Below are 23665 nucleotides of genomic sequence, written 5' to 3'. Positions count from 1 at the left end.
GGCAAAAAAGTATTAAGACAAATGCTGCATCCTGACAGTATTGGTCACGTGGTAGTGAGTTAAACCATTTTCATTTTTACATTTGATTGAGTGCTGTATAGAAAGTAAGAAATTTTGTGAAAAAGTATTGTCATTTCTGTAGCTGAAGCATTGGTACAGGGGAGGGGTGCTTGTGTTGTCAATCATTTGAATACAGCTACTACCTCAAAAAACTTGCATTTGTCTGTTTTTCATTAGACCGAGAAGTTTTAATCATACTATTGTGTTCATCGTGGTCTTCTTCATACTGTAGTGTTCATTGTTCACCGGTAGGTGGTAGTGTTCTGTGAAATTCACCCGGTAACGAAGGCGCATGCGCGTGACGTCAGAGTTTCAGTGCTTTGGCGCGATGTCCAAACAAATTTGAAAGTGAGTGGATTCAAACCGCTTGCCGACGTAGGTTAGAGCAAACTACACTTTTATCTTCAGAGGTCGAAATTGCGGCTAACGGGCCTGCAGGCGTTACAGGTGAGCATAATGTTTTTATGTTTATTAAAAACCGAGTTACAGGCTAAGTTGTAGCTTGAACAGCACAGGTAATTTCAGTTAAATAACGTTCGAGCCAACAGGATAAGCTGCGCAGTTATGCTAGCGTAGCTAGTTAGCCTGCTAACTTTACCAGCAGTAGTTGTTTGGCTAGCTTACTTCACAATAACAAGGATGTAACGTTACTGTTTAATTAGAAAGACTTGTTAAAGTGTCTTCTGTCAGAGTTACCGACCTCCGTTAGTTAGTAGAATAGTGAAAACAGGTTAGTGCTGTTCTTTTCTAAAGCGTCTGTACACGCGTTAAGAACGGGCTAAAATATTTAACTGTTGAAGTGATAACTCTAACTTGCCTCGCTATGTGGATACTATAGCGATACAGTCTTTACAATGCAAACGAAGTAACGTTAGTTTAGGACGCGTTGCAAGGAAACTGATCTTATGTTTTGTTTGTTTGTTTTTTTCTTGACGCAGAGATGTCCTGGGACTTTATTGTGCCTGTGTGCGTGGGTGACCTGGTGAAGACTGGGGGGATCAACCAGTACGTCGTTCAAGATGTGGTATCCCCAAAACATCTGCCATCCTGTCTCAGTAGTAAGTAGTGGACTTGTTGTATACATCCTGGAGCTGTTCTTTGTCAGACATTTTCTATTGAGCTAGTGTGTTTGTGACTCAACTAAGGTTTTTGTCTCTTTCACACAGAATTCAAGGCAGCATTGAGAAGTCAGGGGCCTTTGTGTATATTGGAACACTTTGACACGGCCTACAGTGTGCTACAGTAAGTATTGATTATAGCTTAGGAATTAATAAAGTATGTCTTCATATCTATCTATCTCTAAGTAAATACTGCTTTTAAGAACTGTATGAGTACAAAGCTGCTGTGTTTACGTTTTAAGGCATTGCAACTCAGTGGAGCTGGGTGTGAAAGAAGATACTCTGGAATTACTAGTACAAGGTTAGACCTCCTATTTTCTTTTTTTTTGTTTAAATCGACAAAAATGCTACCAGTACCTTGATATGCTGGGGCCATCTCACATTGTCTGGATTTTTCTCCTTCCAGTGGTTAGTGGCCTTGCTGCTTCACTGCCAGCGCTCCTTGTTTCCACCTCTGTCTCAGCTGCAGAACGCAAAGAGAAACTTAATGCAGTTAAAATGAGCGTCTACCTGCTCTGCAAACTCACAGAGACCCTTGAGAGTGACTCCTATAGACAGAGTATCGTCACAGCACCTGGGAAGGTATGGTTACGAGAGAAATGGCTAAGAAAAACTGTCTATGACAGCGTGTTTAACACTTTTAAATGCCCACTGATGAGATTATGGCAACTTTTATGATCTAGTCAGACCAAGAGATTGTGGTCTCTAGCCTGCTGTTAGATGGGTAGTCTTGGTAGTGTGGTGGAGTTTTATTGCACTGCTGTAAGGGTCCATCTACAGTTAACTTGTCACCTTCTACAACCTCTGCCCCCTAAGAGCAATGGGATGGCACAAGTAGGGGATGTCAAACAATGTGTGGATGTTTGTCTTTTTCTGTGTGTTGTGTGATTGTATATGTATCAGCTGGCAAGAGGCTACAGTCTATAGATGGTTTGGCAGGTGTGAACTACTCTTTGGTAATCTGAGGGCATGTGTTGTATGCTTATTGTAATTGTATCTAGTACATTATTTGAGTCCAGTATATGAAGCTTAACTGACTTGAATTTATCAGATTTTGTCTGTCTTGCACAGGGTGGTAAAAAAGGCAAAGCAGGTGGAGAAGGACTGCTGCAGTGGGACTCTGAGAGAGAGAAGGTCCTGCAGGCCCTCGTCCAGCTCCTCCAGTTGGATATCCGTTCCCTCTGGAACCTCTCCCTAGTGGAGGAAGAGTTCATCAGGTATTCTGACTGACTAGGGAGCACTGGGCAGATGTACAGTATCAGGCTTTGCTGTCTTAATTTAGTTGGTGTAATTTCCCCACTTTATTGTCCGGATCTCTGCCCAGGATTTATAACATTGTAGCCTTAATTGGAGTTTATATGAAAATTATCTTTGCTTTTCCATTAGTGATGCCACACCAAACCTAACAAAGTTAGGTGATCTTGGAACTATGTTAAATTGTTTCATTTAGTGTTTCCATTGTGAACATTTCCTCAAATTCTTAGCTTTTTATTTTCAGTTCAGAAAGCATATGTTGGTGAATATGGATTAAAGTTGTTTATTGTTAGCACCAGCTCTTGATGTATAAGCTTTTAGTAAAATATCACCCATAACATGTTAGTAGTTGGCCTTAAGAACCATCACTAGTGTCTGTATAGTTCTGCTGAATTTCTAATGGATACAGAACTGTGTATATATTGTAATATGGGGCTGCAACTGATTATTTTCTCGATTAATCGATTCAGTTGTTTAGTCAGAATGTCAGAAGATAGTGAAATATGTCTAAATGTTTCCCAAAGCCATCCTAGCCATCCAAAAAGACATCCTTGAATATCTTGTTTTGTCCACAACCCTAATATATTGACTTTACTGTCAGAGGAGTAAAGGAACTGGTAAATATTTACATTCAAGAAGCTGAAATAAGATAAATTTCTTTAAAAATGGCTCTCACCAATTATCAAGTAGTTTGATTAATTTAATAGTTGACAACTGATCAATTGTTCGGTTAGTCGTTGCAGCTACTACTGTAGAATTTCATCTGGCCTTGAAGTTGGTTTTCATGCAGGTTGTTGTACCACATCACAACATGAGCAAAACTTGTTCTGTCCTTTTCTTCTCTTAGCTGTGTGACCTGCTGCTGCTATAAACTACTTGAGAACCCAACCATTGGCCATGTCAAGAGTAAACCCACCAGAGATTGTATAATCCACCTACTTGGGGTGCAAATCAAGAAGTACAATCACCTCCTGGGTTAGTCTCTGTCACATGCTGAACCTGTGAGCACGATTTTTAACTGAGGGAACAGAGTTTCAGGAATGTCATGTATATAAAAAAAAAAAACATGAACATTCAGCATAAATTGCTGATTTGGGGTTTTGGTTTGATTTTGATTTGAGTGTCTACTCTCTTTGAACTCCTCCAGGTGCAAGTGTAAAGGTGATCCAGTTGCTCCAACACTTTGAGCAGTTGTCATCTGTGTTTGCCCAGGCAGTGTCTGTGTGGAGCACAGAATACGGAATCAGGGCTATCATTGGAGAAGTAATAAGGTCAGTAGGCATCATTTGTTTGCATTGTAAGTTTCCAGCAAGCAGTCCTCTTTGTAATTCAGTCTGTGGAAATCTGATTATTTGACTGCAGGTGACCATGTTTGGATAGAAGTTTAATGCTTTATTTTTCCCCATTCCACCAGGGAGATTGGTCAGAAGTCAAGCGAGGAGCTTGCTAGAGAGGGGTCAGGGGTCAAAGCTTTTGCTTCATTTCTTTCGGAACTCGGTGCCCTGGTTCCTGAATTAATGATCCCCAACATAAGTGTGCTCATCACACACCTGGAAGGAGAGGTACTGCACAGTTGAACATTCTCATCTTGTTAACATTGAATTATTAATTTACAGCTGCTGAATGGGAAAACGAGTCAATTTTTAAATTTGCAGAAGCTTGCATAGACATTGATTTTTGCTCCTGAGTGAAAGTTGAAGAGAGCAGATTGTTTATTGTGGTTTTAAACTATTTGTGATGGTCAGAACATGCCAAACACTTGATGCCAAACAGTGGCTCACTTAACAAATCTGAGGTAGAACATTCAAAATAATTATGGTAAAATCTTTGTTCAACAAATATGCATGAATAAAATCAAGTAAAATCTTATTTCAGTCCCTTTTCCTCAATAAAATAAATATCTTAATAGAAAAATGAACACTTAATTCATTTGATTCTAATTAAATCAAACATTTATTGAACATTTGTTATATTTATAAGAAAAATTATATTGCGATTAATTATCTTTATTGTTTGATTGCTTAGGACTAATGTCAACACGTATTGAAAAGAAGACACAAAAGAGACGCAGAAGAAGCATGGTTCTTTTTTTATTTATACTTTGTACCACAACAATGTTTTCCGCTTCAAAGTGTAAGAGACAGCTAGTTGCAATATTTTCACATCATCCAATAAAATTTTAGATACCAATTTGAATTTACTATAAAGTGATTCTCAAAAAGGGCTTTAGAAAATAATGATGCTCAGGTGCAAGTTATCACTTTTTCCTGTAAGTATTGCTATGACAATGCCTCATTGCACAACTCCTCATAGATCTGAGGGTTGTCTTAAAGAGTTTGTGCTTTTTTGCCAGTTTCAGTAAGGTGACACATTTTGGTTGATTCTTGAGAATTGTCCCATCCACACACAGTTTAAGTTTATTTACTTACCGTTCACTCCACTTTTGGCCCAATGATGAGACCAAGGCGAATACGAGCTAACTGAATGAGAGTTGGGTTCTTCTTGCCTTGACTGGCAGGTAATCTTGGCAGTGCAGAGGAGGATTCCTGCTCTGCTGTAAGGGCCTGCCTACAGTGACTTGGCTCAACCCAAATTATTCCTCTACAGTCACAGCGGTGTAATTGCTGGTATGAAGCTGACAGTGTGTCCTGTCTGTGTCTCTTTATGTGCATGTTTAAGGGGCAAGGAGTTGACCCAGCTCTTTTTGCTGTTCTGTTAGCAATGAGTTATTTCTTTGGTAATCTGAGGGCAGAGGTCCAAAACTCAAAATAATGTCCTCATATTTGCTCAAGTAGTTGTAATGCACATTCTGGTATTCTTGCAAGATTACATACATTCATCAATCTTCATTAAAGAATCAATCACTGTTGTAGAAACTAAAATATTATTTTACTTTTACAAGAATGCAGACACTTCATTCTATTTCTATTTCCAGAGCCACGCCATGCGTGTTGCTGTGTGTGAGGTGCTGGGAGAGATTCTCGTGCGGGTCCTGTGTGGTGATGGACTAGATGAGTCTGGTAAAGCCGACCGTGACCGTTTCTTTGACACACTGCAGGAACATCTGCATGACACACATTCCCATGTCAGGGCTCGTGTGCTGCAGGTCTACACACGCATCGTTAACAGCAAAGTATGTTTTCATATGATGTATCAGTAAATGCATGTTATTAAAGTCTCCCTTGGTAACAAAAACTGTCTGTCGTTAGGCCCTGCCCCTGTGTAGGTACAGTGAGGTGATGGAGCTTGCAGTGGGACGACTGATGGACAAATCTATAAATGTGGTGAAGAGCGCCATCCAGCTGTTGGCAGCCTTCATCGCACACAACCCCTATAGCTGCAAGGTAACTAAAAGCAACATGATTTAAACCCACAATAGCAGACTGTGAAATCTGAAGAAAAAAAACAATCTCACTGAAATGTGTTATCTCTTTAAAGTTGAGCAGTGCCGATCTGAAGAAACCGCTGGAGAAAGAGACCTCTAAACTCAGAGAGATGAAGGAGAAACTGGAGGGAATGGCACCAGGTGAGAGATGAACCTTGTCATCTATCAGAAAAATTCAACATTTCTTTCATGCATAGTCATATTTTGCCCAGTGATGAGACCAAGGCGAATACGAGCTAACTGAATGAGAGTTGGGTTCTTCTTGCCTTGACTGGCAGGTAATCTTGGCAGTGCAGAGGAGGATTCCTGCTCTGCTGTAAGGGCCTGCCTACAGTGACTTGGCTCAACCCAAATTATTCCTTTAAAGTTACAGTGGAGTAATAACAGGAATGAAGCCAACAGAGTGTGTGTGTGTGTACGCGTGCACAAGTCAAGAAGTTCACCCAGCTCTCTTCTCGCTGTTCAGTCAGCCATGAGTTGCTTCTTTGGTAATCTGAGGGCCAAGTTCAGAAACTCATTTTAACTCAGCAGACCAGATCTGTCCACTAAAACGTTGTCTTAAAGTTCATACGTGTCAAAATGACCAGAGGATATGGCTTTGAAAGGATTTCGATCTGTCCACACCAGAGTTTTAGCTGTGTGTCAGAGTTGATCCCCGTCTATATTAAAATGACTGAAAATGCACATCTAGTGGCCGTTCATGTACACTGGGCATGCCTGTGCCGGTGTAAACATGAAGGAGATGGTCTCTCTCTTCCATAGTTACAGAAAATTTTGCGAAAGAATAAAGTAATGCAGACGAAGAACTTTTGCATGGATAAATAACTGGAACTGTTACTGAATGTAACACGGGAGCTAAGAGCGGCTGTGGCAGCCAAAAACAGACTGGGAGTCGTCGCAAAGTAATTATGGCGACATACACAGAAGTAGCCTACAAGTGTTATTTGCACAGTACAAAATATTTTAATAAAAATACCAAATCAAACTCTGTCAGTAGCATGGTGTTTCTGCTTTGCATACCTTTATAGCCTAAGACCCAATCAGAGACCCAAAAGTGAGCATCTGTGTCATTGTTGCCGGTTTGGGCAGGTTAAGTTAGAGTTGTGCTTGGAGGTCACCCGTACAAACCCCAGACGGGCAGGATAAAATCTAGGTGTGGAAAGTAAAACAATTAGTGCTTGCCCTCCCTTATTTACAACCACTGAGGTGCCCTTTAGCGATGCCCATAACCTCAACCGCTCCAGTTGGAGCTGCTCAGTGGCCAGCAGACCAGACTGTGGTTATACTGGGCAGCTTCCAGGTGTGAATGTGATCAGGGCCTTCTAGCAAATGAGAAGTTGTTCTCAGTGAAGGTCCCTGAATGAATAAATAAAGTTTTAAAAAACGTATTACTACCCACCATGTGAAAGCATGTTTCAATCCCAACCAACATTATTATTATTGGTAAATATACAGTGGGGAGAACAACTATTTGATACAAGGTCTGTAATTTTTATCATAGGTACATTTCAACTGTGAGAGACAGAATCTAAAACAAAAATCCAGAAAATCACATTGTATGATTTTTAAATGATTAATTTGCATTTTATTGCATGACATAAGTATCTGATCACCTACCAACCAGTAAGAATTCCGGCTCTCACACACCTGTTAGTTCTTCTTTAAGAAGCCCTCCTGTTCTCCACTCATTACCTGTATAAAAAACACCTGTCCACACACTCAAACAGACTCCAACCTCTCCACAATGGCCAAGACCAGAGAGCTGTGTAAGGAAATCGGGGATAAAATTGTAGACCTGCACAAGACTGGGATGGGCTACAGGACAATAGGCAAGCAGCTTGGTGAGAAGGCAATAACTGTTGGCGCAATTATTAGAAAATGGAAGAAGTTCAAGATGACGGTCAATCCCCCTCAGTCTGGGGCTCCATGCAAGATCTCACCTCGTGGGGCATCAATGATCATGAGGAAGGTGGGGGATCAGCCCAGAACTACACGGCAGGACCTGGTCAATGACCTGAAGAGAGCTGGGACCACAGTCTCAAAGAAAACCAGTAGTAACACACTATGCCGTCATGGATTAAAATCCTGCAGCGCACGCAAGGTCCCCGTGCTCAAGCCAGCGCATGTCCAGGCCCGTCTGAAGTTTGCCAATGACCATCTGGGTGATACAGAGGAGGAATGGGAGAAGGTCATGTGTTCTGATAAGACAAAAATAGAGCGTTATGATCTAAACTCCACTCGACATGTTTGGAGGAAGAAGAAGGATGTGTACAACCCCAAGAACACTATCCCGAACGTGAAGCATAGAGGTGGAAACATTCTTTGGGGATGCTTTTTTGCAAAGGGGACAGGATGACTGCACCGTATTGAGGGGAGGATGGATGGGGCAGTGTATCGCGAGATCTTGGCCAACAACCTCCTTCCCTCAGTAAGAGCACTGAAGATTGGTTGTGGCTGGGTCTTCCAGCATGACAACGACCCGAAACACACAGCCAGGGCAACTAAGGAGTGGCTCCGTAATAAGCATCTCAAGGTCCTGGAGTGTAGGAAAAATATAGAAAATAGAAAATCTTTGGAGGGAGCTGAAAGTCCGTAATGCCCAGCGACAGCCCCAAAACGAGAGATCTGGAGACGGTCTGTATGGAGGAGTGGGCCAAAATCCCTGCTGCAGTGTGTGCAAACCTGGTCAAGAACTACAGGAAACGTATGATCTCTGTAATTGCAAACAAAGGTTTCTGTACCAAATATTAAGTTCTGCTTTTCTGATGTATCAAACACTTATGCAATAAAATGCAAATTATTTAAAAATCATACAATGTGATTTTCTGGATTTTTGTTTTATATTCCATCTCTCACAGTTGAAGTGTACCTATGATTAAAAAATAATTAGACCCCTACATGCTTTGTAAGTAGGAAAACCTGCAAAATCAGCAGTGTATCAAATACTTGTTCTCCCCACTGTACCTGCTTTGCACCTGCCTCAGACTTCTCTTCTCCCCACATTCAAACACATCTACACCTCAGGTCTCTCACTCCAAACAGACGTGCCTGCCCCGCCTCTGTTTGATCCCCTGACTTTCTCCATCAGCAGTATGTTTTATAAAGTCGCAGAAAAGAACTTGTCCTTTTTCCAGAGTTTTCAATGCGCAATCCGTTATCCGGGCACAGGTGGGCCGCATGCTGGCTTGTTAATGACGTAAATTATCAAACAACAGAAACCGACATCTGCTTTCTGTGTTGTTGCTTTACCTGGTCCTGGCTTGTAAAATATCCGTGTCCTTGACTTGTAACATAATTGGCTACAGAGTTTTATACCGAGTGAAGTCGATGCGAGTGAACACGTGCATTTATAAGAAGACTTTCTTTTATCTTTTTCTGTCCATTGTTTCTCTGAAACATTCCGTAGCTAGCTAGCTCTCACTTGAGTCATCCTTATTGGATGTAAATTGTTTTCCCTATCCCTCTCCCTCCTGGCAGTGGCGGTGATTAAAGCATCTGAGCTGTGGGCCGCCATGGAGCCTGAGCTGCTCGTCACTGTCAGGACAGAGCTGGGGCCCACAAGTGAAGCTGAGAAGGCGCAGCAGGAGGAGGACGACGGCAGGGATGTGGAGGAAGACGAGGAGGCAGAAGATGACAGAGCAACTGCAGTAAAGATTGCTCAGTACCTCCGTGTCAACAAATACAGGTGATGTTAATCATCCTGGGTAAAAGTTGACTGCCTGTGTCACAACCGGAAGGATTGTTTTTTCCTCCCGGTGTCAATTAGCCAACAATTTCATATGTGAACTTTCTTTTGTCGTTCTTCTCTACAGAAATGCTGTGCATCTTTGTATAAGAGCCCACGGCTGCTTTCCTGAGTCTGACATGTTTGCGTCTCTGTCCACTCTCACCCCTGAGACTTTAATGTACACACTGGCTCTGATTTTCAAAGGTAAAGCCATGTGATGCATTTCTATGGAGAGATACTCAACAAAAGTGCTCTCTGATGTGAGTCTTAATAGAAGCAAGAACATTGAACACACTTGACTAAAAGATACCGTGAAATGAATTTCCTCCAGGGTCAATTCATTAAAAGTGTCATATTTGCCTTTACTAGACTGTCATTAGAAGATATATTTAAGAGCAGAGAACACTACATGTCTCAAATCAGCTGTCTTATACAACCTTCACCAACACTGCCATGTTATGGGAATTCTGGTGACTGAGCTGACTCTTAGAAGATGATCTCAGGATGTCTTACACTGCATTGTTTAATGAAGCCTGGCCTGGGAGACGGGCAACTACAGAGTGTGAACACAGTGTAGTAACAAAACAAATTTGAAGATTGCCTCTTGGTCCACAATATGTATCCCTCTGCTATTCCAGAGTGTATTGTGTATCCCTAAAAGGTGAGTCTTAACCTGAGGCTCTGATACCTTACCTAAGCTATATTGGAAGCTGGGGGTTACATACATAACATGCTAAGTGGAGGCAGGCAGCCTATAAACATCTAAGATTCAAAAAACACTTATCTGCTAACTCGCTCCTCTGTCAGCCCAGCTGTTGTCACCACTGACAGGCAAAGACAGAAGCAGAAAGCTATGTCTATTGAGTCAGGGATCGTTCTACTTCTAGGCCTGCTGGGGACCCTGAGTGTGACCTGTATATGACCCGTACCTCTCCTTCACCCACATTGAGCCCCCTAAAAACTCCCTCAATTGTCATAAACATTTTGAGTTGCTACAAAAAGTTGTCATTACATAAAAGAAATTGGCAACTTTATTTACATGTTAATAAACATGTGAAAATGTTATCCTTTGCATTAGGGCTGTTTTGGCTTCCAGCAGTTCAGCCGGCGACGACTGTAAATCACAATTGCGGTAGTTACATAAGTATTAAGTTGAACAGCAATTACCGGTGTATATGTCAACTTTAATAGTTGTCTCTCAGTCTTCATTTTCTTTCATGTGCAGGGTTTTCTCTACCAGTCTAAAGTGGCTACTTAAAGAGTTGGAAATACAATCCTTAGCCAATTGCATCATGGTGATAAAATGCTGCTGAAGAACAAATGTAGCAAACTAGTGTATCCATTTTAACCAGTATACATTTCTATATAGTGTGTGTGTGTATACTGGTACTGTAATACTGGCAGCTTAAAAGAAACTAGAAGTGCAAAGGCAACCACAATTTGATGACTCATTCTTTAGTGTAATGTAATGTAAATTTAACACTTCTGCACAGCTTTGAGTCATTGAACACCAATCAAAGTTGGTTATTGGTTGAATTCCTTTTATGGTTGCTTTATAATCCCAACATACTTGACATTATATTGTTTTCCCCAGGCTCTGACGAGGATGCCTCTGAGCTCAGCCAGAACTTGCCACCAACACCCCAGAAAGAGGGAGAGAAGGAGGGGGAAGATGGGGAGCTGAAGAAGCAGGAGATGTTGGTTCAATACCTGAGAGACACGGAAACCTTCGCCTTGCAAGTGGAGAGAGCAATTTCTGTCATTAACTCCATGCTCTACTGGAAAACCACTTCAGGTAGAAGGCCAACCTATTCAAACATGCATTTCAATATAATTTATCAATTTACTCCGGAAAGAATATTTTCACCTTTGACAACAGAAGTCTTTGGTTTTAGTGGTCCAAGAGGCTGTGCAGTTCTGTGTGACAGTGTGCGAGTTCAGTGTTGCCAACTCTGTCAGTGGGGTGAGGAAGATGTTGCCTCTGGTCTGGTCAACTGACGCTGCCATTAAAGATGCTGTGGTTCAGGCCTACAGGCGCCTGTATCTGAACCCTCAGGGAGACACCGTCAGGTCTGTAACACACAGTACACATACTGTCCGTACCCTTTGTATTTTGCTTATTTAATAGGATTTCAGCTAATTCTACATTTATTTTAATATAAATTTGACTGACTGACTTCTGATTTAATCAGTTGCTGAAGTTTCGGGAGGATTATGATGTTGGGCTGTGAGGCTTGCTGGTTAACATTAGAAACTAAAAGGTAGCTGGAATTGAGCATGCTGTGAAACTGGATTATCTTGTATGCATTATGTGTACAGAGTCAAACTTACTGCTAAATGCCATATTGTGATGCAAGTAAACCTAAAAAGACTTAAAAGATTTGTTTTGTGTTCTTAAATGTAGCTGTCTTGTCTTTCATCAGGATGAAAGCCCAGACTCTTGTGGACAGTCTTTCTGAGCTGATGGTGGATGCATCACTGGGAACAATCCAATGTCTTGAGGAAATAGTGAGTAACACTAATATGCATAATTTCTGTGTGATGGTCAGTTATAGACTTGACTTGTTGTGTACTGTATTTTGGATTTAAATAACTGTTTCAAAATAAAATAAAAATTACACACTGGGAGTTGTAACCAAACAGGTTTCTGGTGGTTTCTTCAGGTGCAGGAGTTCTTTGGCAGTAGCAGCAATCTCCAGTCCACTGTAGTGCAGGTCTTGTGGGAGAGGTTTACTGTCAAACGAGAAACATCTGTCTTACACAGGCGAGCAGCAGTGTTACTGCTGGGCATGGCTGCAAGGTAAGACATGGACCACTTTCCATATGCCCCTAAGAAACAAACGTCTTAGGCTGTGATGAAGAAAAGAAGTCTTATCAAGTTAACTAAATGAGAGGTTTTAACTTTTGTTGCCTTTTATTTCGGTAGAATGTGCTAATCTGCTCTGAACGAGCAGGCCGAAGTGACTCAGCTCCACCTACTCTGACCATGTAGTAATATAGTAGTTGGATAAGTAGTCACAGCACATGCATTTTTGTTTTGTTTTAAACCAGGGAAATGTAAAATTCAGTCACTTATGGTGTACTTCTAAATCATCCGAAGCATAAAGTCGTGATTTATATCGATCAGTATTTAGATATCAGTCCTATGACAGCTTGTGTTTGTTCAAATTATTCTATCCATGTTGTGATTTGATCTCATTTTGCATACACTATTCGGTGCAGAAGAGTAGATGGCAGTGTCAACCAAAACATTTATTTTTCAATTTGGGAAGGGCAACATAAACGGCTTTATTTTCGTTATTGTAGTGCTTGCAGGTGTTGTGCAATACTTGATTACTATGGATGAGGGAGAGGTGCGTTGACTAGTGAGAACACATGAGTCATGATGATTCTGCAACACTGAGCAGCCTGATCTCATGACATGGTCAATAGTATTTACATGACTATTTTTAAAATCTAATTATATTCCCATGATTATTTGTACTGAATGCCACAGGTATAAAATACTCAGATCTCACTAGAGGACGGTTGATACTGTGGTGATAAAGTGGAAGATGCAGTAATCTCAAAATTTGAGCAATTTGCAGTAGCATGGCTCCTCAGAAATATTTAATATTAACCTAATTTTGGTTTATTTTTGTTGGATATTATGAAATGGAAAATAAATTGTGTCTTAATGATTTTGATTACACATTACTGATCCTTAATGAAAGAAGTAACAACTGACATGATTTGATAATTTAATGGCATTTGCAACCATACTTAACACCCTTTGCTCAAACATGTGCTTTTTCAGATACAGATACAAACTTCATTTTAATATAGGTGTAAACTAACGCTGACTCTATTTGCAATCAGTACAGGTCTCATTCCTTTTTGAATATTAAAATGAACTGGACTCTTTTTCTGCCAATAGATAAAACAAAGACTTCATTGTTATAGTTAAAGTTGAGTTGACTAAACTGTTAAAACATTATGTAAAATCTGCGATATTCCTCACTGCATAAAGGAACTTCCTTTTTCATTGTGGTCTTGTGTCTCAGCTACTTGACATTCAGCAAATCCTCTCATTAGTCAGAATACAAGCTCAGCCTCGGCTCCTCTTCATTGTAATCGAAGTCACGACCATATAACTAGGCTTCTTGCCAATGCTTTTCACTGAAAATATATACATATATTTATTTATTTTTTATGTTCCCCCTCAATCTACCTCAAAGACAGCCACTGCTGTAGGGAGAAGTGAGTGAGCGAGAGAGAGAGAGTAAAGAGACTAGCTGCAGTCCACCCACACTGCTGCCTCTCTTCATCCAGCCGGCAGCATTCATAACCTATTAAATCTTATGTGCTTCTCCTAACCCGTCCTCCTACACGCATTATCTGGGCAGCAGCCTAGCACTGTCGAGGCCAGCACACGGGTTGGGGTGATGTAGGGCAGAGATTGTTACTTCACTTTGCATAATGACACGATCATTTGAGAATATAAAATATCTATTTTACACCTATTTGTAAAAATGTCTATTTTGTATGTATGTGAATCTAACAGAGCAGAGAGGGAGGTGGTCCTCAGTAATCTGGACACTCTTTGTTCTGTGGCTCTGGGAGAAAAAGTGACTGAAGACTTTCTTCTGGCCAGAGACTCTGTTATCACTATCTGCAGCATCACTGACCATGTCAGGGTAAGAAGTCATAAACCATGGTTTGCTTCTAAGCAATTATTGCCTGTTGATGGAGGCCTGTTGTAGTTGTTTTTTTGTTTTGTTTTTTTCTGTATGCAGCATTACACATTTACATTATAGATTAAATGCATGATTTAATGAATACTCTTATGGGCAGATTGAACCAACTTGGTAGATAATACACTCAAGTAGAGGGCTCCAACGCAATGTTAACATTATGCACTGCATTATTTCCACCAGCAATCAAAAGGTGCACCATTCAGACTGCCCCAGGACCATCAGCTCTTCACCTGCCTCACACAGGCCATCGCTGAAGGTAAATGCAGACAAATGTGCCCTTTTTGTTGAATATTCTTTGTTTGTTCATCTTAGCCTTTGTTAATCTTGATTTCTTCCTCTGACTATGTCTGTTGGTACTTATTCCAGGTGTGGTGATGGAAGACCCTTACTGGCAGAGCTTCATGGAACAGGCTGTCCGTCTCATCTACTTCCTGGCTGAATCCCCTGACCAGCTGTGCTCCCGACTGCTCCAGCGCAGCGCTCGCCTCATACTAGATCAGATTGCAGAAGGTGGCGAAGTCAACAAGGATGCTGGCCAAATGCAAGATGGATCTCAAGAGTCCAGTGAGCAAGGTGAACAAGGTGAGTCCCATTGTGTCTCTGCGTACACTGACAGTGTAACCCGTCTCAGTGTTTCTTGCTTTCTCCACATACTCTGAATCATGTGTCCATGTGTCTTTCTCTCCTGCAGTGAGCTGTGTGTGTTTGGCCCAGCTGTTGGCTCTGTGTGGCTGCGTGGCTTTCTGGCAGGTGTCTCACCTTGAGCGCAGTGTGAGCGCTGAGCTCCGGAGGAGGAGAGGCGAGACTGAGGAGAGGGAGGAGAAGGAAAAGGGCCCATCCAGCAAAGCTAAGGTACTGAGACTTGTATGTAATAATAACTTTGTAACTTTAATTTTGAAAGGTGCTATACAAATGAAGTAAAGATAAAAACAAATAAGTAATTAAAACACAAAACATGAGGTAATTGCAACAAATATCAGTTAAGAAAAGCCATAAGATACAACTTAGTTTTAAGAAGAGATTGGAACCATTAGTAATGGCCTGGCCTGAGGATCTCAAGGAGGCTTATAAGGAGTTTACCGATGACATATATAGGAGCCGTTCAATCAGGCTTTAGAAACAAGTAGTAAAATCAATTCTAAAACTCATAGGTAAATAGTGAAGGGCTGCAAGAATTGGTATTTTCTCTTCATACATGTTAAAAGCTTATCAACAACGTTTGTACAAGTTGCAGTCTGTATGTTTTGCCTGCAGATACAAGAATAAAGTGTGTTGCAGTAGTCACGTCTGGAGGAGGTAAAAACATGGATGACCTTTTCTAGATGTGCAGATTAAAAATGACCTCCTTTTGTCACTTAAATGTACATGCTGTACAGTGTGTAAAACTATCCAGTGCAAAGTGTGTAAATGTCAAAACACTACACAATTACCGATGAGTCTATTGACATATGATGAACTGTTAATTAATTTTTTCCAGCAAAAACACAATACGTCTGATGGTTCAGCTCCACTATTCTCACTATTTTAGAACAGTAATGAAAACGATCAATAGTTGCAAATCTATTATTCGGTCATGCTGTCTTTACTGGAGTCTTATAAGGTGTCTCTAGTACTTTTCAGGCCTAAATGTCAGTTGCCTTTTTTAAATGTATTTCTGCAGATACTTCAATGTTACAATAAAGCCAAAACAACCCCCCGTGTGGTGACAATCAGTTACACTCAGCAGGATGGCTTGACTAGATTTATTTTAGTGACACAGTCAGATGAGTGATGGCTCATAATTGTTCAGCCCATCAGGGAACAGGAAGATAAATGTCTCTTTAATTAACATTAGGACTCGCATTGGTTCATTTTTTGTTATTTTTATTTTTTCACATTTTTCTCTTACGTAAAACAGATACAAAAAGAGGCAGAAAGTGAAAACATAATTCGTAGATTGGACTCAAACCTAGAGTGTAACGGCCACATGGTTTACTCTGCGACGAGTTTTTAGTGATTGTCAACACAAAATGTTGCATGAATGATTTTTAAAGAATTTCCTTGGATGCTTTGATACCTTTTGTTCTCCTCTGAAAACACTGCTACTGGAATCCATTGTAGCCAACTTTCTAGTCTATTGGCAGTGTTTCATAGAAAAAAAGATTGGCATTTAAGGCTCTTGAAGCTGCAGTTAGACTGAAATTCACCAGGTGAAATTTACTTGTATGATGTAGTGAAAAGAAGGTAAGGGAATGGCATTGGTAGGGTTGTAAACATGGTTTACAAGGCTAGTGTAACTAGCAGGTGAACAACAGCAGTCCAGAGTTGTAAGTTATGCATCCAAAGAGGATCCGTTCTTCTCTGCTGCTTGTAATATTTCACCAGCATTTGCAAAACGGGAAGATCGACCGTATTCCCTGAATGAGAGGTCGGGCCCGCCCCCTTTCTGTGAAAGAGCCTGGATGTTGGAGAGCCTTGAGATTGTGCATGTTAAAGCTCAGTCAGATTCAATTCTGTGTGAAACGAAAGATGCAGGTCAGTTCGCGAAATGAAGCAAATGTGTCATGTCCCGTTCCACTTAGAATATAATAGGATGCAACATAGGGCTGCAAATAATGATCATTTTCATTATCGATTTAATCTGTTGATTATTTTCTCCTAATCGATTAGGTGTTTGGTCTATGAAATGTCAGAAAATGGTGAACAATGTTGAACATTTTTTCCTGAAGATGACGTCCTCAAATGATATTCAGTTTACTGTCATAAAGGAGCAAAGATAACTTCATATTTAAGAAGCTGGAATCAGAATTTGACTATTTTCCTTTTAAATTTATCAAGATTTTTGGCAACTACAACGATTATTTGTTTCAGGTCTAAAGCACTGACTTCCATTAGCAATGTGCTACAAGTCAGAAAGCCCCCATGATATTTTCTAGGAGTATGTTAGAGAGAGAAGTAACTGCTTTGTAAAGCTTTTTCTGTTTTTCCAACAGCAAGCGGCTAATGAGAGCGCTATGGAGGAGGAGCTCGGGTTGATTGGGGCCTCTGCTGAAGATACAGAGGCTGAACTCATCAGAAAGATCTGCGAGACTGAATTACTGGCTGGTAAAAACAAGAGATTTAAGCTGCATGTTAAACCGGATATAAATCAATTTCTTCATATAGATTTTGATAATACAAGTGTTTTCATGTACTACTTTTCTCCTTTCTTGGTCTATTCAGAGGAGAACCTGCTGTGTGCATTCCTTCCCCTGCTGGTTAGAGTCTGCAGCTCCCCAGGACGCTATTCCCACCCACAGCTCACCACTGCTGCCTGTCTGGCACTCTCTCAGTACATGATGATAAGGTAAACACATTGCCTATTTCCATGTTCTATCATCACCACCATACAATCCATTAAGTACACCTAGTGAAAACGAAGGCAGTCTACAACAGTCTGGCAAAAAATACTATTGTCATGTTTTTGTTGAGACTGTTTAGAAAGACTTTTATTCAACTGTGGTTGTTTTTTTAGAATGTAGTGTTGCTGTTGAAATATGTTGTGTATGTAGAGCTGAAACAATTACCTGATTAATCATTAAGTTGACACAAATTAATTTGCAACTATTTTAAAATTAATCATTGATGAAAACCTCAAACTTTTAGTTTTTACTTTGGATTTTAGTCTTGTGTGATATTAAACATATGATCTTTGGGCTTTTTGCTATCGGTTGCACAAAAACAGCAAATTAAATGTGTCAGTTTGGGCTTTGGAAAATTATGATGGGCAGCTTTTTACTGACTTCTGACATTTTATATGCCAAATAACAAATCACGTAACTGAGAAACGAACCCACACGTTAATGAAAATTCGTTACATACCTACATGTATTACTTTTCTCCAAGAAACATAACTCTAAACAGACTGACCTGAATTATTGGGATAACATCAAATTTTGTGTTATTTTATTAATTTTTTAGCCCATCTGTGTGTGAAGAAAATATCCGTCTCATGTTTACGGTGCTGGAGCGCTCTGCTTTTCCTGTGGTCAGGGCAAATGCCATTATAGCCCTAGGAGATCTCACCGTCCGTTTTCCCAACATTTTGGAGCCTTGGACACAGAATCTCTATGCCAGGTAATGTATATTCAATTAAATCAGCCCGGTAATATAAAATTAATTAAAATTGTCACTGTAGCAGCTCATGCTCATCACCCCCCACACACAGACACGCACACACACTAATTGACTGTCTTCCAATTAGATGCACATTATCATATCGGTAGATTATTTTTTTTTAGAGATTACAAAGAACAACCTATCCTTGATGGCTCAGCTGAGTGGGTGTACTGTAAATGACGTTTCATGTCGGCTAACATTCCCCCTGCTTGTACACTTGAGCCATCTTCATCCAGAACCCCACCACCACCACGTCTCAGTGTTGTTGTTCCTCTCAGCCACTGAAGTGTTGCAGCTGTCACAATGCTCCACTGAGCCCCATGATGGGAAAAGTTTACTCTTTCCATCACAACTTTTTAATGGGTGGGGGTGGGGACAAACTTTGAGATCTATGTTGGCAAACTCTGATATCTGCCTTGTAGTCTGACCTCTGTGGTTGCCATGGGAACTCTTCATGGCTAGTAGAAAACCCACCCCCACTAGTGAACTGGGGTGGAGCCTTGGACCGCCTCAGACAAGGGCACTTTTAGACAACGAACAGCTTAATTACTAGTGTTTTACAGATTGAGACGAGTACCAGTGGCTAGTGTGTTGTAATTATACAGAGTGGTTGGATGAGCAGAAGGGAATCATTTTGGGTGAAGCCAAAGGTTTATGCTTTTCATTTTAAAAACATTTTCAATTAAATGGTTTCTGTTTGTGTCTCCCGCACAAAGTTACACCATTTCGCTGTAGCCAACTTAGAAACTGAAGTTGCTCCTTTTGATGAAGTGTGGTTTTAATTATAATGCTCTCATTGAGGTGTTTCAGACATGCAAAACATTGTTCGCCTTTTTTTAATGCGTCATTGCTCTTATAGTGTTTTCTACCTGATAAGCATTTGATAGTGTTCACTAATTGTCTCCCACACACCAACACCTCCACGCTGCTGCCCTGGAGCCTCCTGATAAGCGCATTAAGAATTAATTACCCTGTTCATTGCTGTTGTAAGCGCCTGCATTGGCATATGGAAGTGTCATGTACAAGTGTCTGTTCCTCTGCCAGGAGTCCTGCTCTCTGGCATAAATGAAAAATGGTTAATGACTTTCTTTTGTTTTGTGGATTTGGTGGGGGGGGGGTAAGTCTAAATGGGTCTCAGAATGCTATCGGATTGCCCTGCCACAGCCTGTCCAATGGCATTGTATTCAGCCAAGGCTGTGACAGTTGTTCGGTTTCACTAAGGTTCTGCCTAATAACACAGTCTTTACAGAAAGCTTAATTGACTAGGACTGGGAAATAACAAATGTGCAGGTGGCAGGAATGTTATTTATTTTTCCTCCACCCACATTTGTAGTTACTCTATCGTTCTGGCAATGTTTGTCAGCCCACCGCTTTAAATGGATTGCCATTATATTTCGTACAGACATTTATGGTTTGGTGATCACCTGACTGTATCAAATTCAAAAATGTCCAAAATTTTACTTTACCGGTGAAATATTTCAGCACCTACTGGATATATTCTAGTGGTCAACTGAGATGGGTTTTCAATGGCCAGTGCAGATATTTAGAGAGCAGGGTGGCCGATGGACTAATTCTGTAATGTTGATATTAAAACAAAGAAAAGTCCTGTATAATTCTATTGTTTAGTGCTGTTCCGAGTCCTATCTAATTTACATGGTTGTCGTAAGGGCAATTTATACTTCTGCGTCAAATGACGGTGTAGGCTACGGGGCTACGCCGTCGCCTGACGTGCACCTCCTCAAAAATGTAATTACACGTCGAGTCGACGCGGACCGTAACCTCTGTAATTGGTCGGCTGGGTAGCCTCGCAATGCCTCAGAGCCGACCGGAAGTACCCCGTGCTTTGAAATAACTTTTACTAGCGGCCAAAACGGCGGCTGTAACACAGTGAATCAATATATTTGACCATCGCAACCCGAGCGAAATGACTTGTTTCGCTATCAGAATGTGATCCATTCGGTTGGTAACATTTGAAAAGGCTACACCAGCCGCACGTTTACAATTTTACCCCCATTTACATTAGCGGAGCGCTAAACCAGAAGTTAGCCTGCTCGGCCAGCAAAAGTCAACACAGTGGATGCTGTAGCGCTACTGCCAACTAGAATTTGGGGGGTGTAATTGCAGAATGACGGACACACCTACGCACAAGTATAAATGCATGGCTACGTGTGTAGCCTTCGGCGTAGGTACGCACGTAGACCTTACGTTGGAGTAAAATGGGCCTTTAGCCAGTGACTTTGTATTTTAGACAGAATTTGCATTAATGAAATAGAAAAGTACTTTGAGTTATGCTGTAGATTTCAGAGCGTTACTGGTGTTTAAAAGAGAGTGAGGTAGAGTTTGTCAGAAGTGACGTCAAACAACTGCATTATTCTCTACAGCAGTGGTTCTCAAACTTTTTCTGTCATGTCAACCTTTCAAACCCCAAAAAGGGTATATATTTAACATTAGCCAGTAAATGTATTAGATTAGCTGTCATTTAGGATGTGAGAAACTACTTGAAACAAATTTTTTTTCCCCACCTTCCCAAACCTCACAAGGGAGAGCACTAACAACTGACAAGGCTGCCTGTAGATTTGTCTGCAGACATTTTTTGTTTATCAGCCTCGTGAGTGCAATCAGCCGATGCTAATTATCTCAAAATGCCAGATATCGTCTATCACTAACGGTTTGGTATTCCCGTTTGGTTTCCCAGAGCATCCTCTGGGAATCCTAATGATTTTGCTGATCCACTGACTTTTCACCTAAAGCCTAGTTCTCAATACATGATTTTTAGCCTGATTTGCCGCTCTGCGACCGTTAGGCTGTGATCGGGGGTAAATCGGCGGTTGCCAGTCGTTATGTGTGAACAACACAACGACTCATCAAAACGGCTACATTTCTGATATATCTGGAAGAGTCGGCCGACTCGACATCCACATCCAGCCAATGAGCGCAGACAGCTGGCAGAGCAGGCAGCTACTTTTTCATCGCAAAACACTTTTTACTCCCCTTCAGCTCTCTCTGTAGCTCAGACGATCCCTGCTACATGCGTGTGCTAATCCATTCTTTCACCCATATTCTTTGTCTGTATCTTTATAATAACAAACAGCTGTTTCGTGTGTAGGATCGCGTCTTTTCCCATTTCACTGTGTTTTCTTGACAAAACGTGATTTGGAGACCAGCGTCGTTGTCGGCTCGCATAGTGTGTGACCCCCTGTCACCGATCAGTCACGTAGTGTGAACGCCACAATGACTTCTAGATGGCAAGTTGTGTAGTGTGAAGGCACGGCCATCGGCCAACGTTGAAAGTCGTGTTGTCTGCGTGAGCCTTAACCCTACGGGTTCTCATTTGTGGTTTGGGGTGAAATGTCTCAACTACTGGATGGATTGTCATGTAATGTGAAACCTAAGCATCAATCCCACAACAGCCTTAATATTTTGATTCTTATGTTGTTAAAATTAATCTACCTTTTTCCAGCTGAGCGTCACCCATTCAGTGAGGGGAAAAATAGAAACAGAAAGATAAATATAGAAATTTTAGGTTCAATAACCAAAACCCACGTAGGAACCTATCATGGTAAGAAGCTGATTGAGCCATCAGCCTCAGCTGCTTTGTGTGTTGTGCTAATTAGCATATATTAATATTCTAACACTCTAAAATAAGATGGTGAACATGGTAAACTTTGTCTGCTTAGCATCAGCATTTTAACATTATTATGTGCATGTTAGCTTGCTGACATTAGCTTTTAGCTCAAAGCACCACTGTGCCAGCCTCGCTGAGCTGCTCATGGCTATTGACTCTGTCTTGTCACTGAAGACCAGTCATTTCACATCCTCTTCTCCTCTAGGCTCAGCGACGAGGTTCCTTCAGTGAGGCAGACAGCTGTGACAGTTCTTACTCAGTTGGTGCTTAAGGATGTGCTCAAGGTCAAAGGTCAAGTCAGCGAGGTGGCTGTGCTGCTAATTGACCCAGATCCTCACATTACCAGCCTGGCCCTTAACTTCTTCAACGAACTGGCCACCAAGGTACTATCTCACACACATCCAGACCCCTTTAATTAACGGAGCCTGAATAATTGGGAAGGTTTTTAACTCTGTTCTTGGTTTGTCCAATCAGGACAATGCAATCTACAACCTGCTCCCAGACATCATCAGTCGCCTGTCCGATCCAGAGAGAGGCATGACCTCAGAGGACTTCAATACCATCATGAAGTGAGTTGCAAATGTTTTTCAGTATGTGTCTAGTCTCATTTGCTGCCTTTGGCCACAGAGGATTTGTCCATACTGAGCAGAACTCTGCAGGCTCAGGACAAATCGTGACTTGTTTAAGAAGAATTTGAGGGAAAATTTGACGGCTTTGCTAGGGCCCTATGAGTTCAATGATGCAGAAAACACAGACGGAATCGTGCAACTTGATAATAAAATAGAATCCACTATAAAATGTTGTGGATGCAGTTTTATAAAAATCAGGGATTTCCCTGGCATTATAATAAGTGTTTTGTTCACAGCACATAAATCATAAACAGAAAAAAGTATATTGCTGTGTTTTGGTGGAATTTATGGCATTCTGCTCTGTGTTACTACTATCTATGTCCCCATAAATTGCACATGCACTTATTTCTATATCCATGATGCATCAGATTTATTGATATTGACTACACTTTTGATAGTTTATTGGAAAAAAAAAAATATATATATATATATACACTACCGTTCAAAAGTTTGGGGTCACATTGAAATGTCCTTATTTTTGAAGGAAAAGCACTGTACTTTTCAATGAAGATAACTTTAAACTAGTCTTAACTTTGAAGAAATACACTCTATACATTGCTAATGTGGTAAATGACTATTCTAGCTGCAAATGTCTGGTTTTTGGTGCAATATCTACATAGGTGTATAGAGGCCCATTTCCAGCAACTATCACTCCAGTGTTCTAATGGTACAATGTGTTTGCTCATTGGCTCAGAAGGCTAATTGATGATTAGAAAACCCTTGTGCAATCATGTTCACATATCTGAAAACAGTTTAGGTCGTTACAGAAGCTACAAAACTGAACTTCCTTTGAGCAGATTGAGTTTCTGGAGCATCACATTTGTGGGGTCAATTAAACGCTCAAAATGGCCAGAAAAACAGAACTTTCATCTGAAACTCGACAGTCTATTCTTGTTCTTAGAAATGAAGGCTATTCCATGCGAGACATTGCTAAGAAATTGAAGATTTCCTACAACGGTGTGTACTACTCCCTTCAGAGGACAGCACAAACAGG

General features: G+C 40.9%; 1 protein-coding gene and 3 non-coding genes across 4 annotated transcripts in view; all 4 read left to right on the top strand.

Moving 5' to 3' along the window:
* Positions 1–351: 351 nt before the first annotated feature.
* Positions 352–23665, top strand: part of ncapd2 (non-SMC condensin I complex, subunit D2) — a 26466-nt gene continuing 3152 nt past the window's right edge. Inside the window, exons 1-27 of the mRNA XM_046044764.1 lie at positions 352–507; positions 999–1118; positions 1227–1302; positions 1421–1479; positions 1585–1760; positions 2250–2395; positions 3280–3407; positions 3580–3703; positions 3847–3994; positions 5368–5565; positions 5642–5776; positions 5871–5958; positions 9295–9502; positions 9630–9748; positions 11139–11339; positions 11440–11614; positions 11968–12052; positions 12208–12344; positions 14088–14220; positions 14461–14536; positions 14647–14862; positions 14972–15132; positions 17253–17364; positions 17482–17605; positions 18220–18375; positions 22248–22425; positions 22517–22611. Of these exons, the coding sequence (XP_045900720.1) occupies positions 1001–1118; positions 1227–1302; positions 1421–1479; positions 1585–1760; positions 2250–2395; positions 3280–3407; positions 3580–3703; positions 3847–3994; positions 5368–5565; positions 5642–5776; positions 5871–5958; positions 9295–9502; positions 9630–9748; positions 11139–11339; positions 11440–11614; positions 11968–12052; positions 12208–12344; positions 14088–14220; positions 14461–14536; positions 14647–14862; positions 14972–15132; positions 17253–17364; positions 17482–17605; positions 18220–18375; positions 22248–22425; positions 22517–22611 (3572 nt within the window). The 5' untranslated portion in view covers positions 352–507; positions 999–1000. The remainder of the gene's footprint in view (positions 508–998; positions 1119–1226; positions 1303–1420; positions 1480–1584; positions 1761–2249; positions 2396–3279; positions 3408–3579; positions 3704–3846; positions 3995–5367; positions 5566–5641; positions 5777–5870; positions 5959–9294; positions 9503–9629; positions 9749–11138; positions 11340–11439; positions 11615–11967; positions 12053–12207; positions 12345–14087; positions 14221–14460; positions 14537–14646; positions 14863–14971; positions 15133–17252; positions 17365–17481; positions 17606–18219; positions 18376–22247; positions 22426–22516; positions 22612–23665) is intronic.
* On the top strand, positions 1825–2148 carry LOC123969080. Its single transcript, XR_006824625.1, has one exon. It is a non-coding gene; the product is annotated as a small nucleolar RNA U85 (small nucleolar RNA).
* Positions 4879–5183, top strand: LOC123969078. Its single transcript, XR_006824623.1, has one exon. It is a non-coding gene; the product is annotated as a small nucleolar RNA U85 (small nucleolar RNA).
* On the top strand, positions 6024–6319 carry LOC123969079. Its single transcript, XR_006824624.1, has one exon. It is a non-coding gene; the product is annotated as a small nucleolar RNA U85 (small nucleolar RNA).

Source organism: Micropterus dolomieu, linkage group LG03, assembly GCF_021292245.1.
Source record: "Micropterus dolomieu isolate WLL.071019.BEF.003 ecotype Adirondacks linkage group LG03, ASM2129224v1, whole genome shotgun sequence".
In the NCBI taxonomy this organism is placed as follows: Eukaryota; Metazoa; Chordata; class Actinopteri; order Centrarchiformes; family Centrarchidae; genus Micropterus; species Micropterus dolomieu.
Note: the sequence above shows the minus strand (reverse complement) of the source record. Positions and strands in the feature narration are given on the sequence as shown.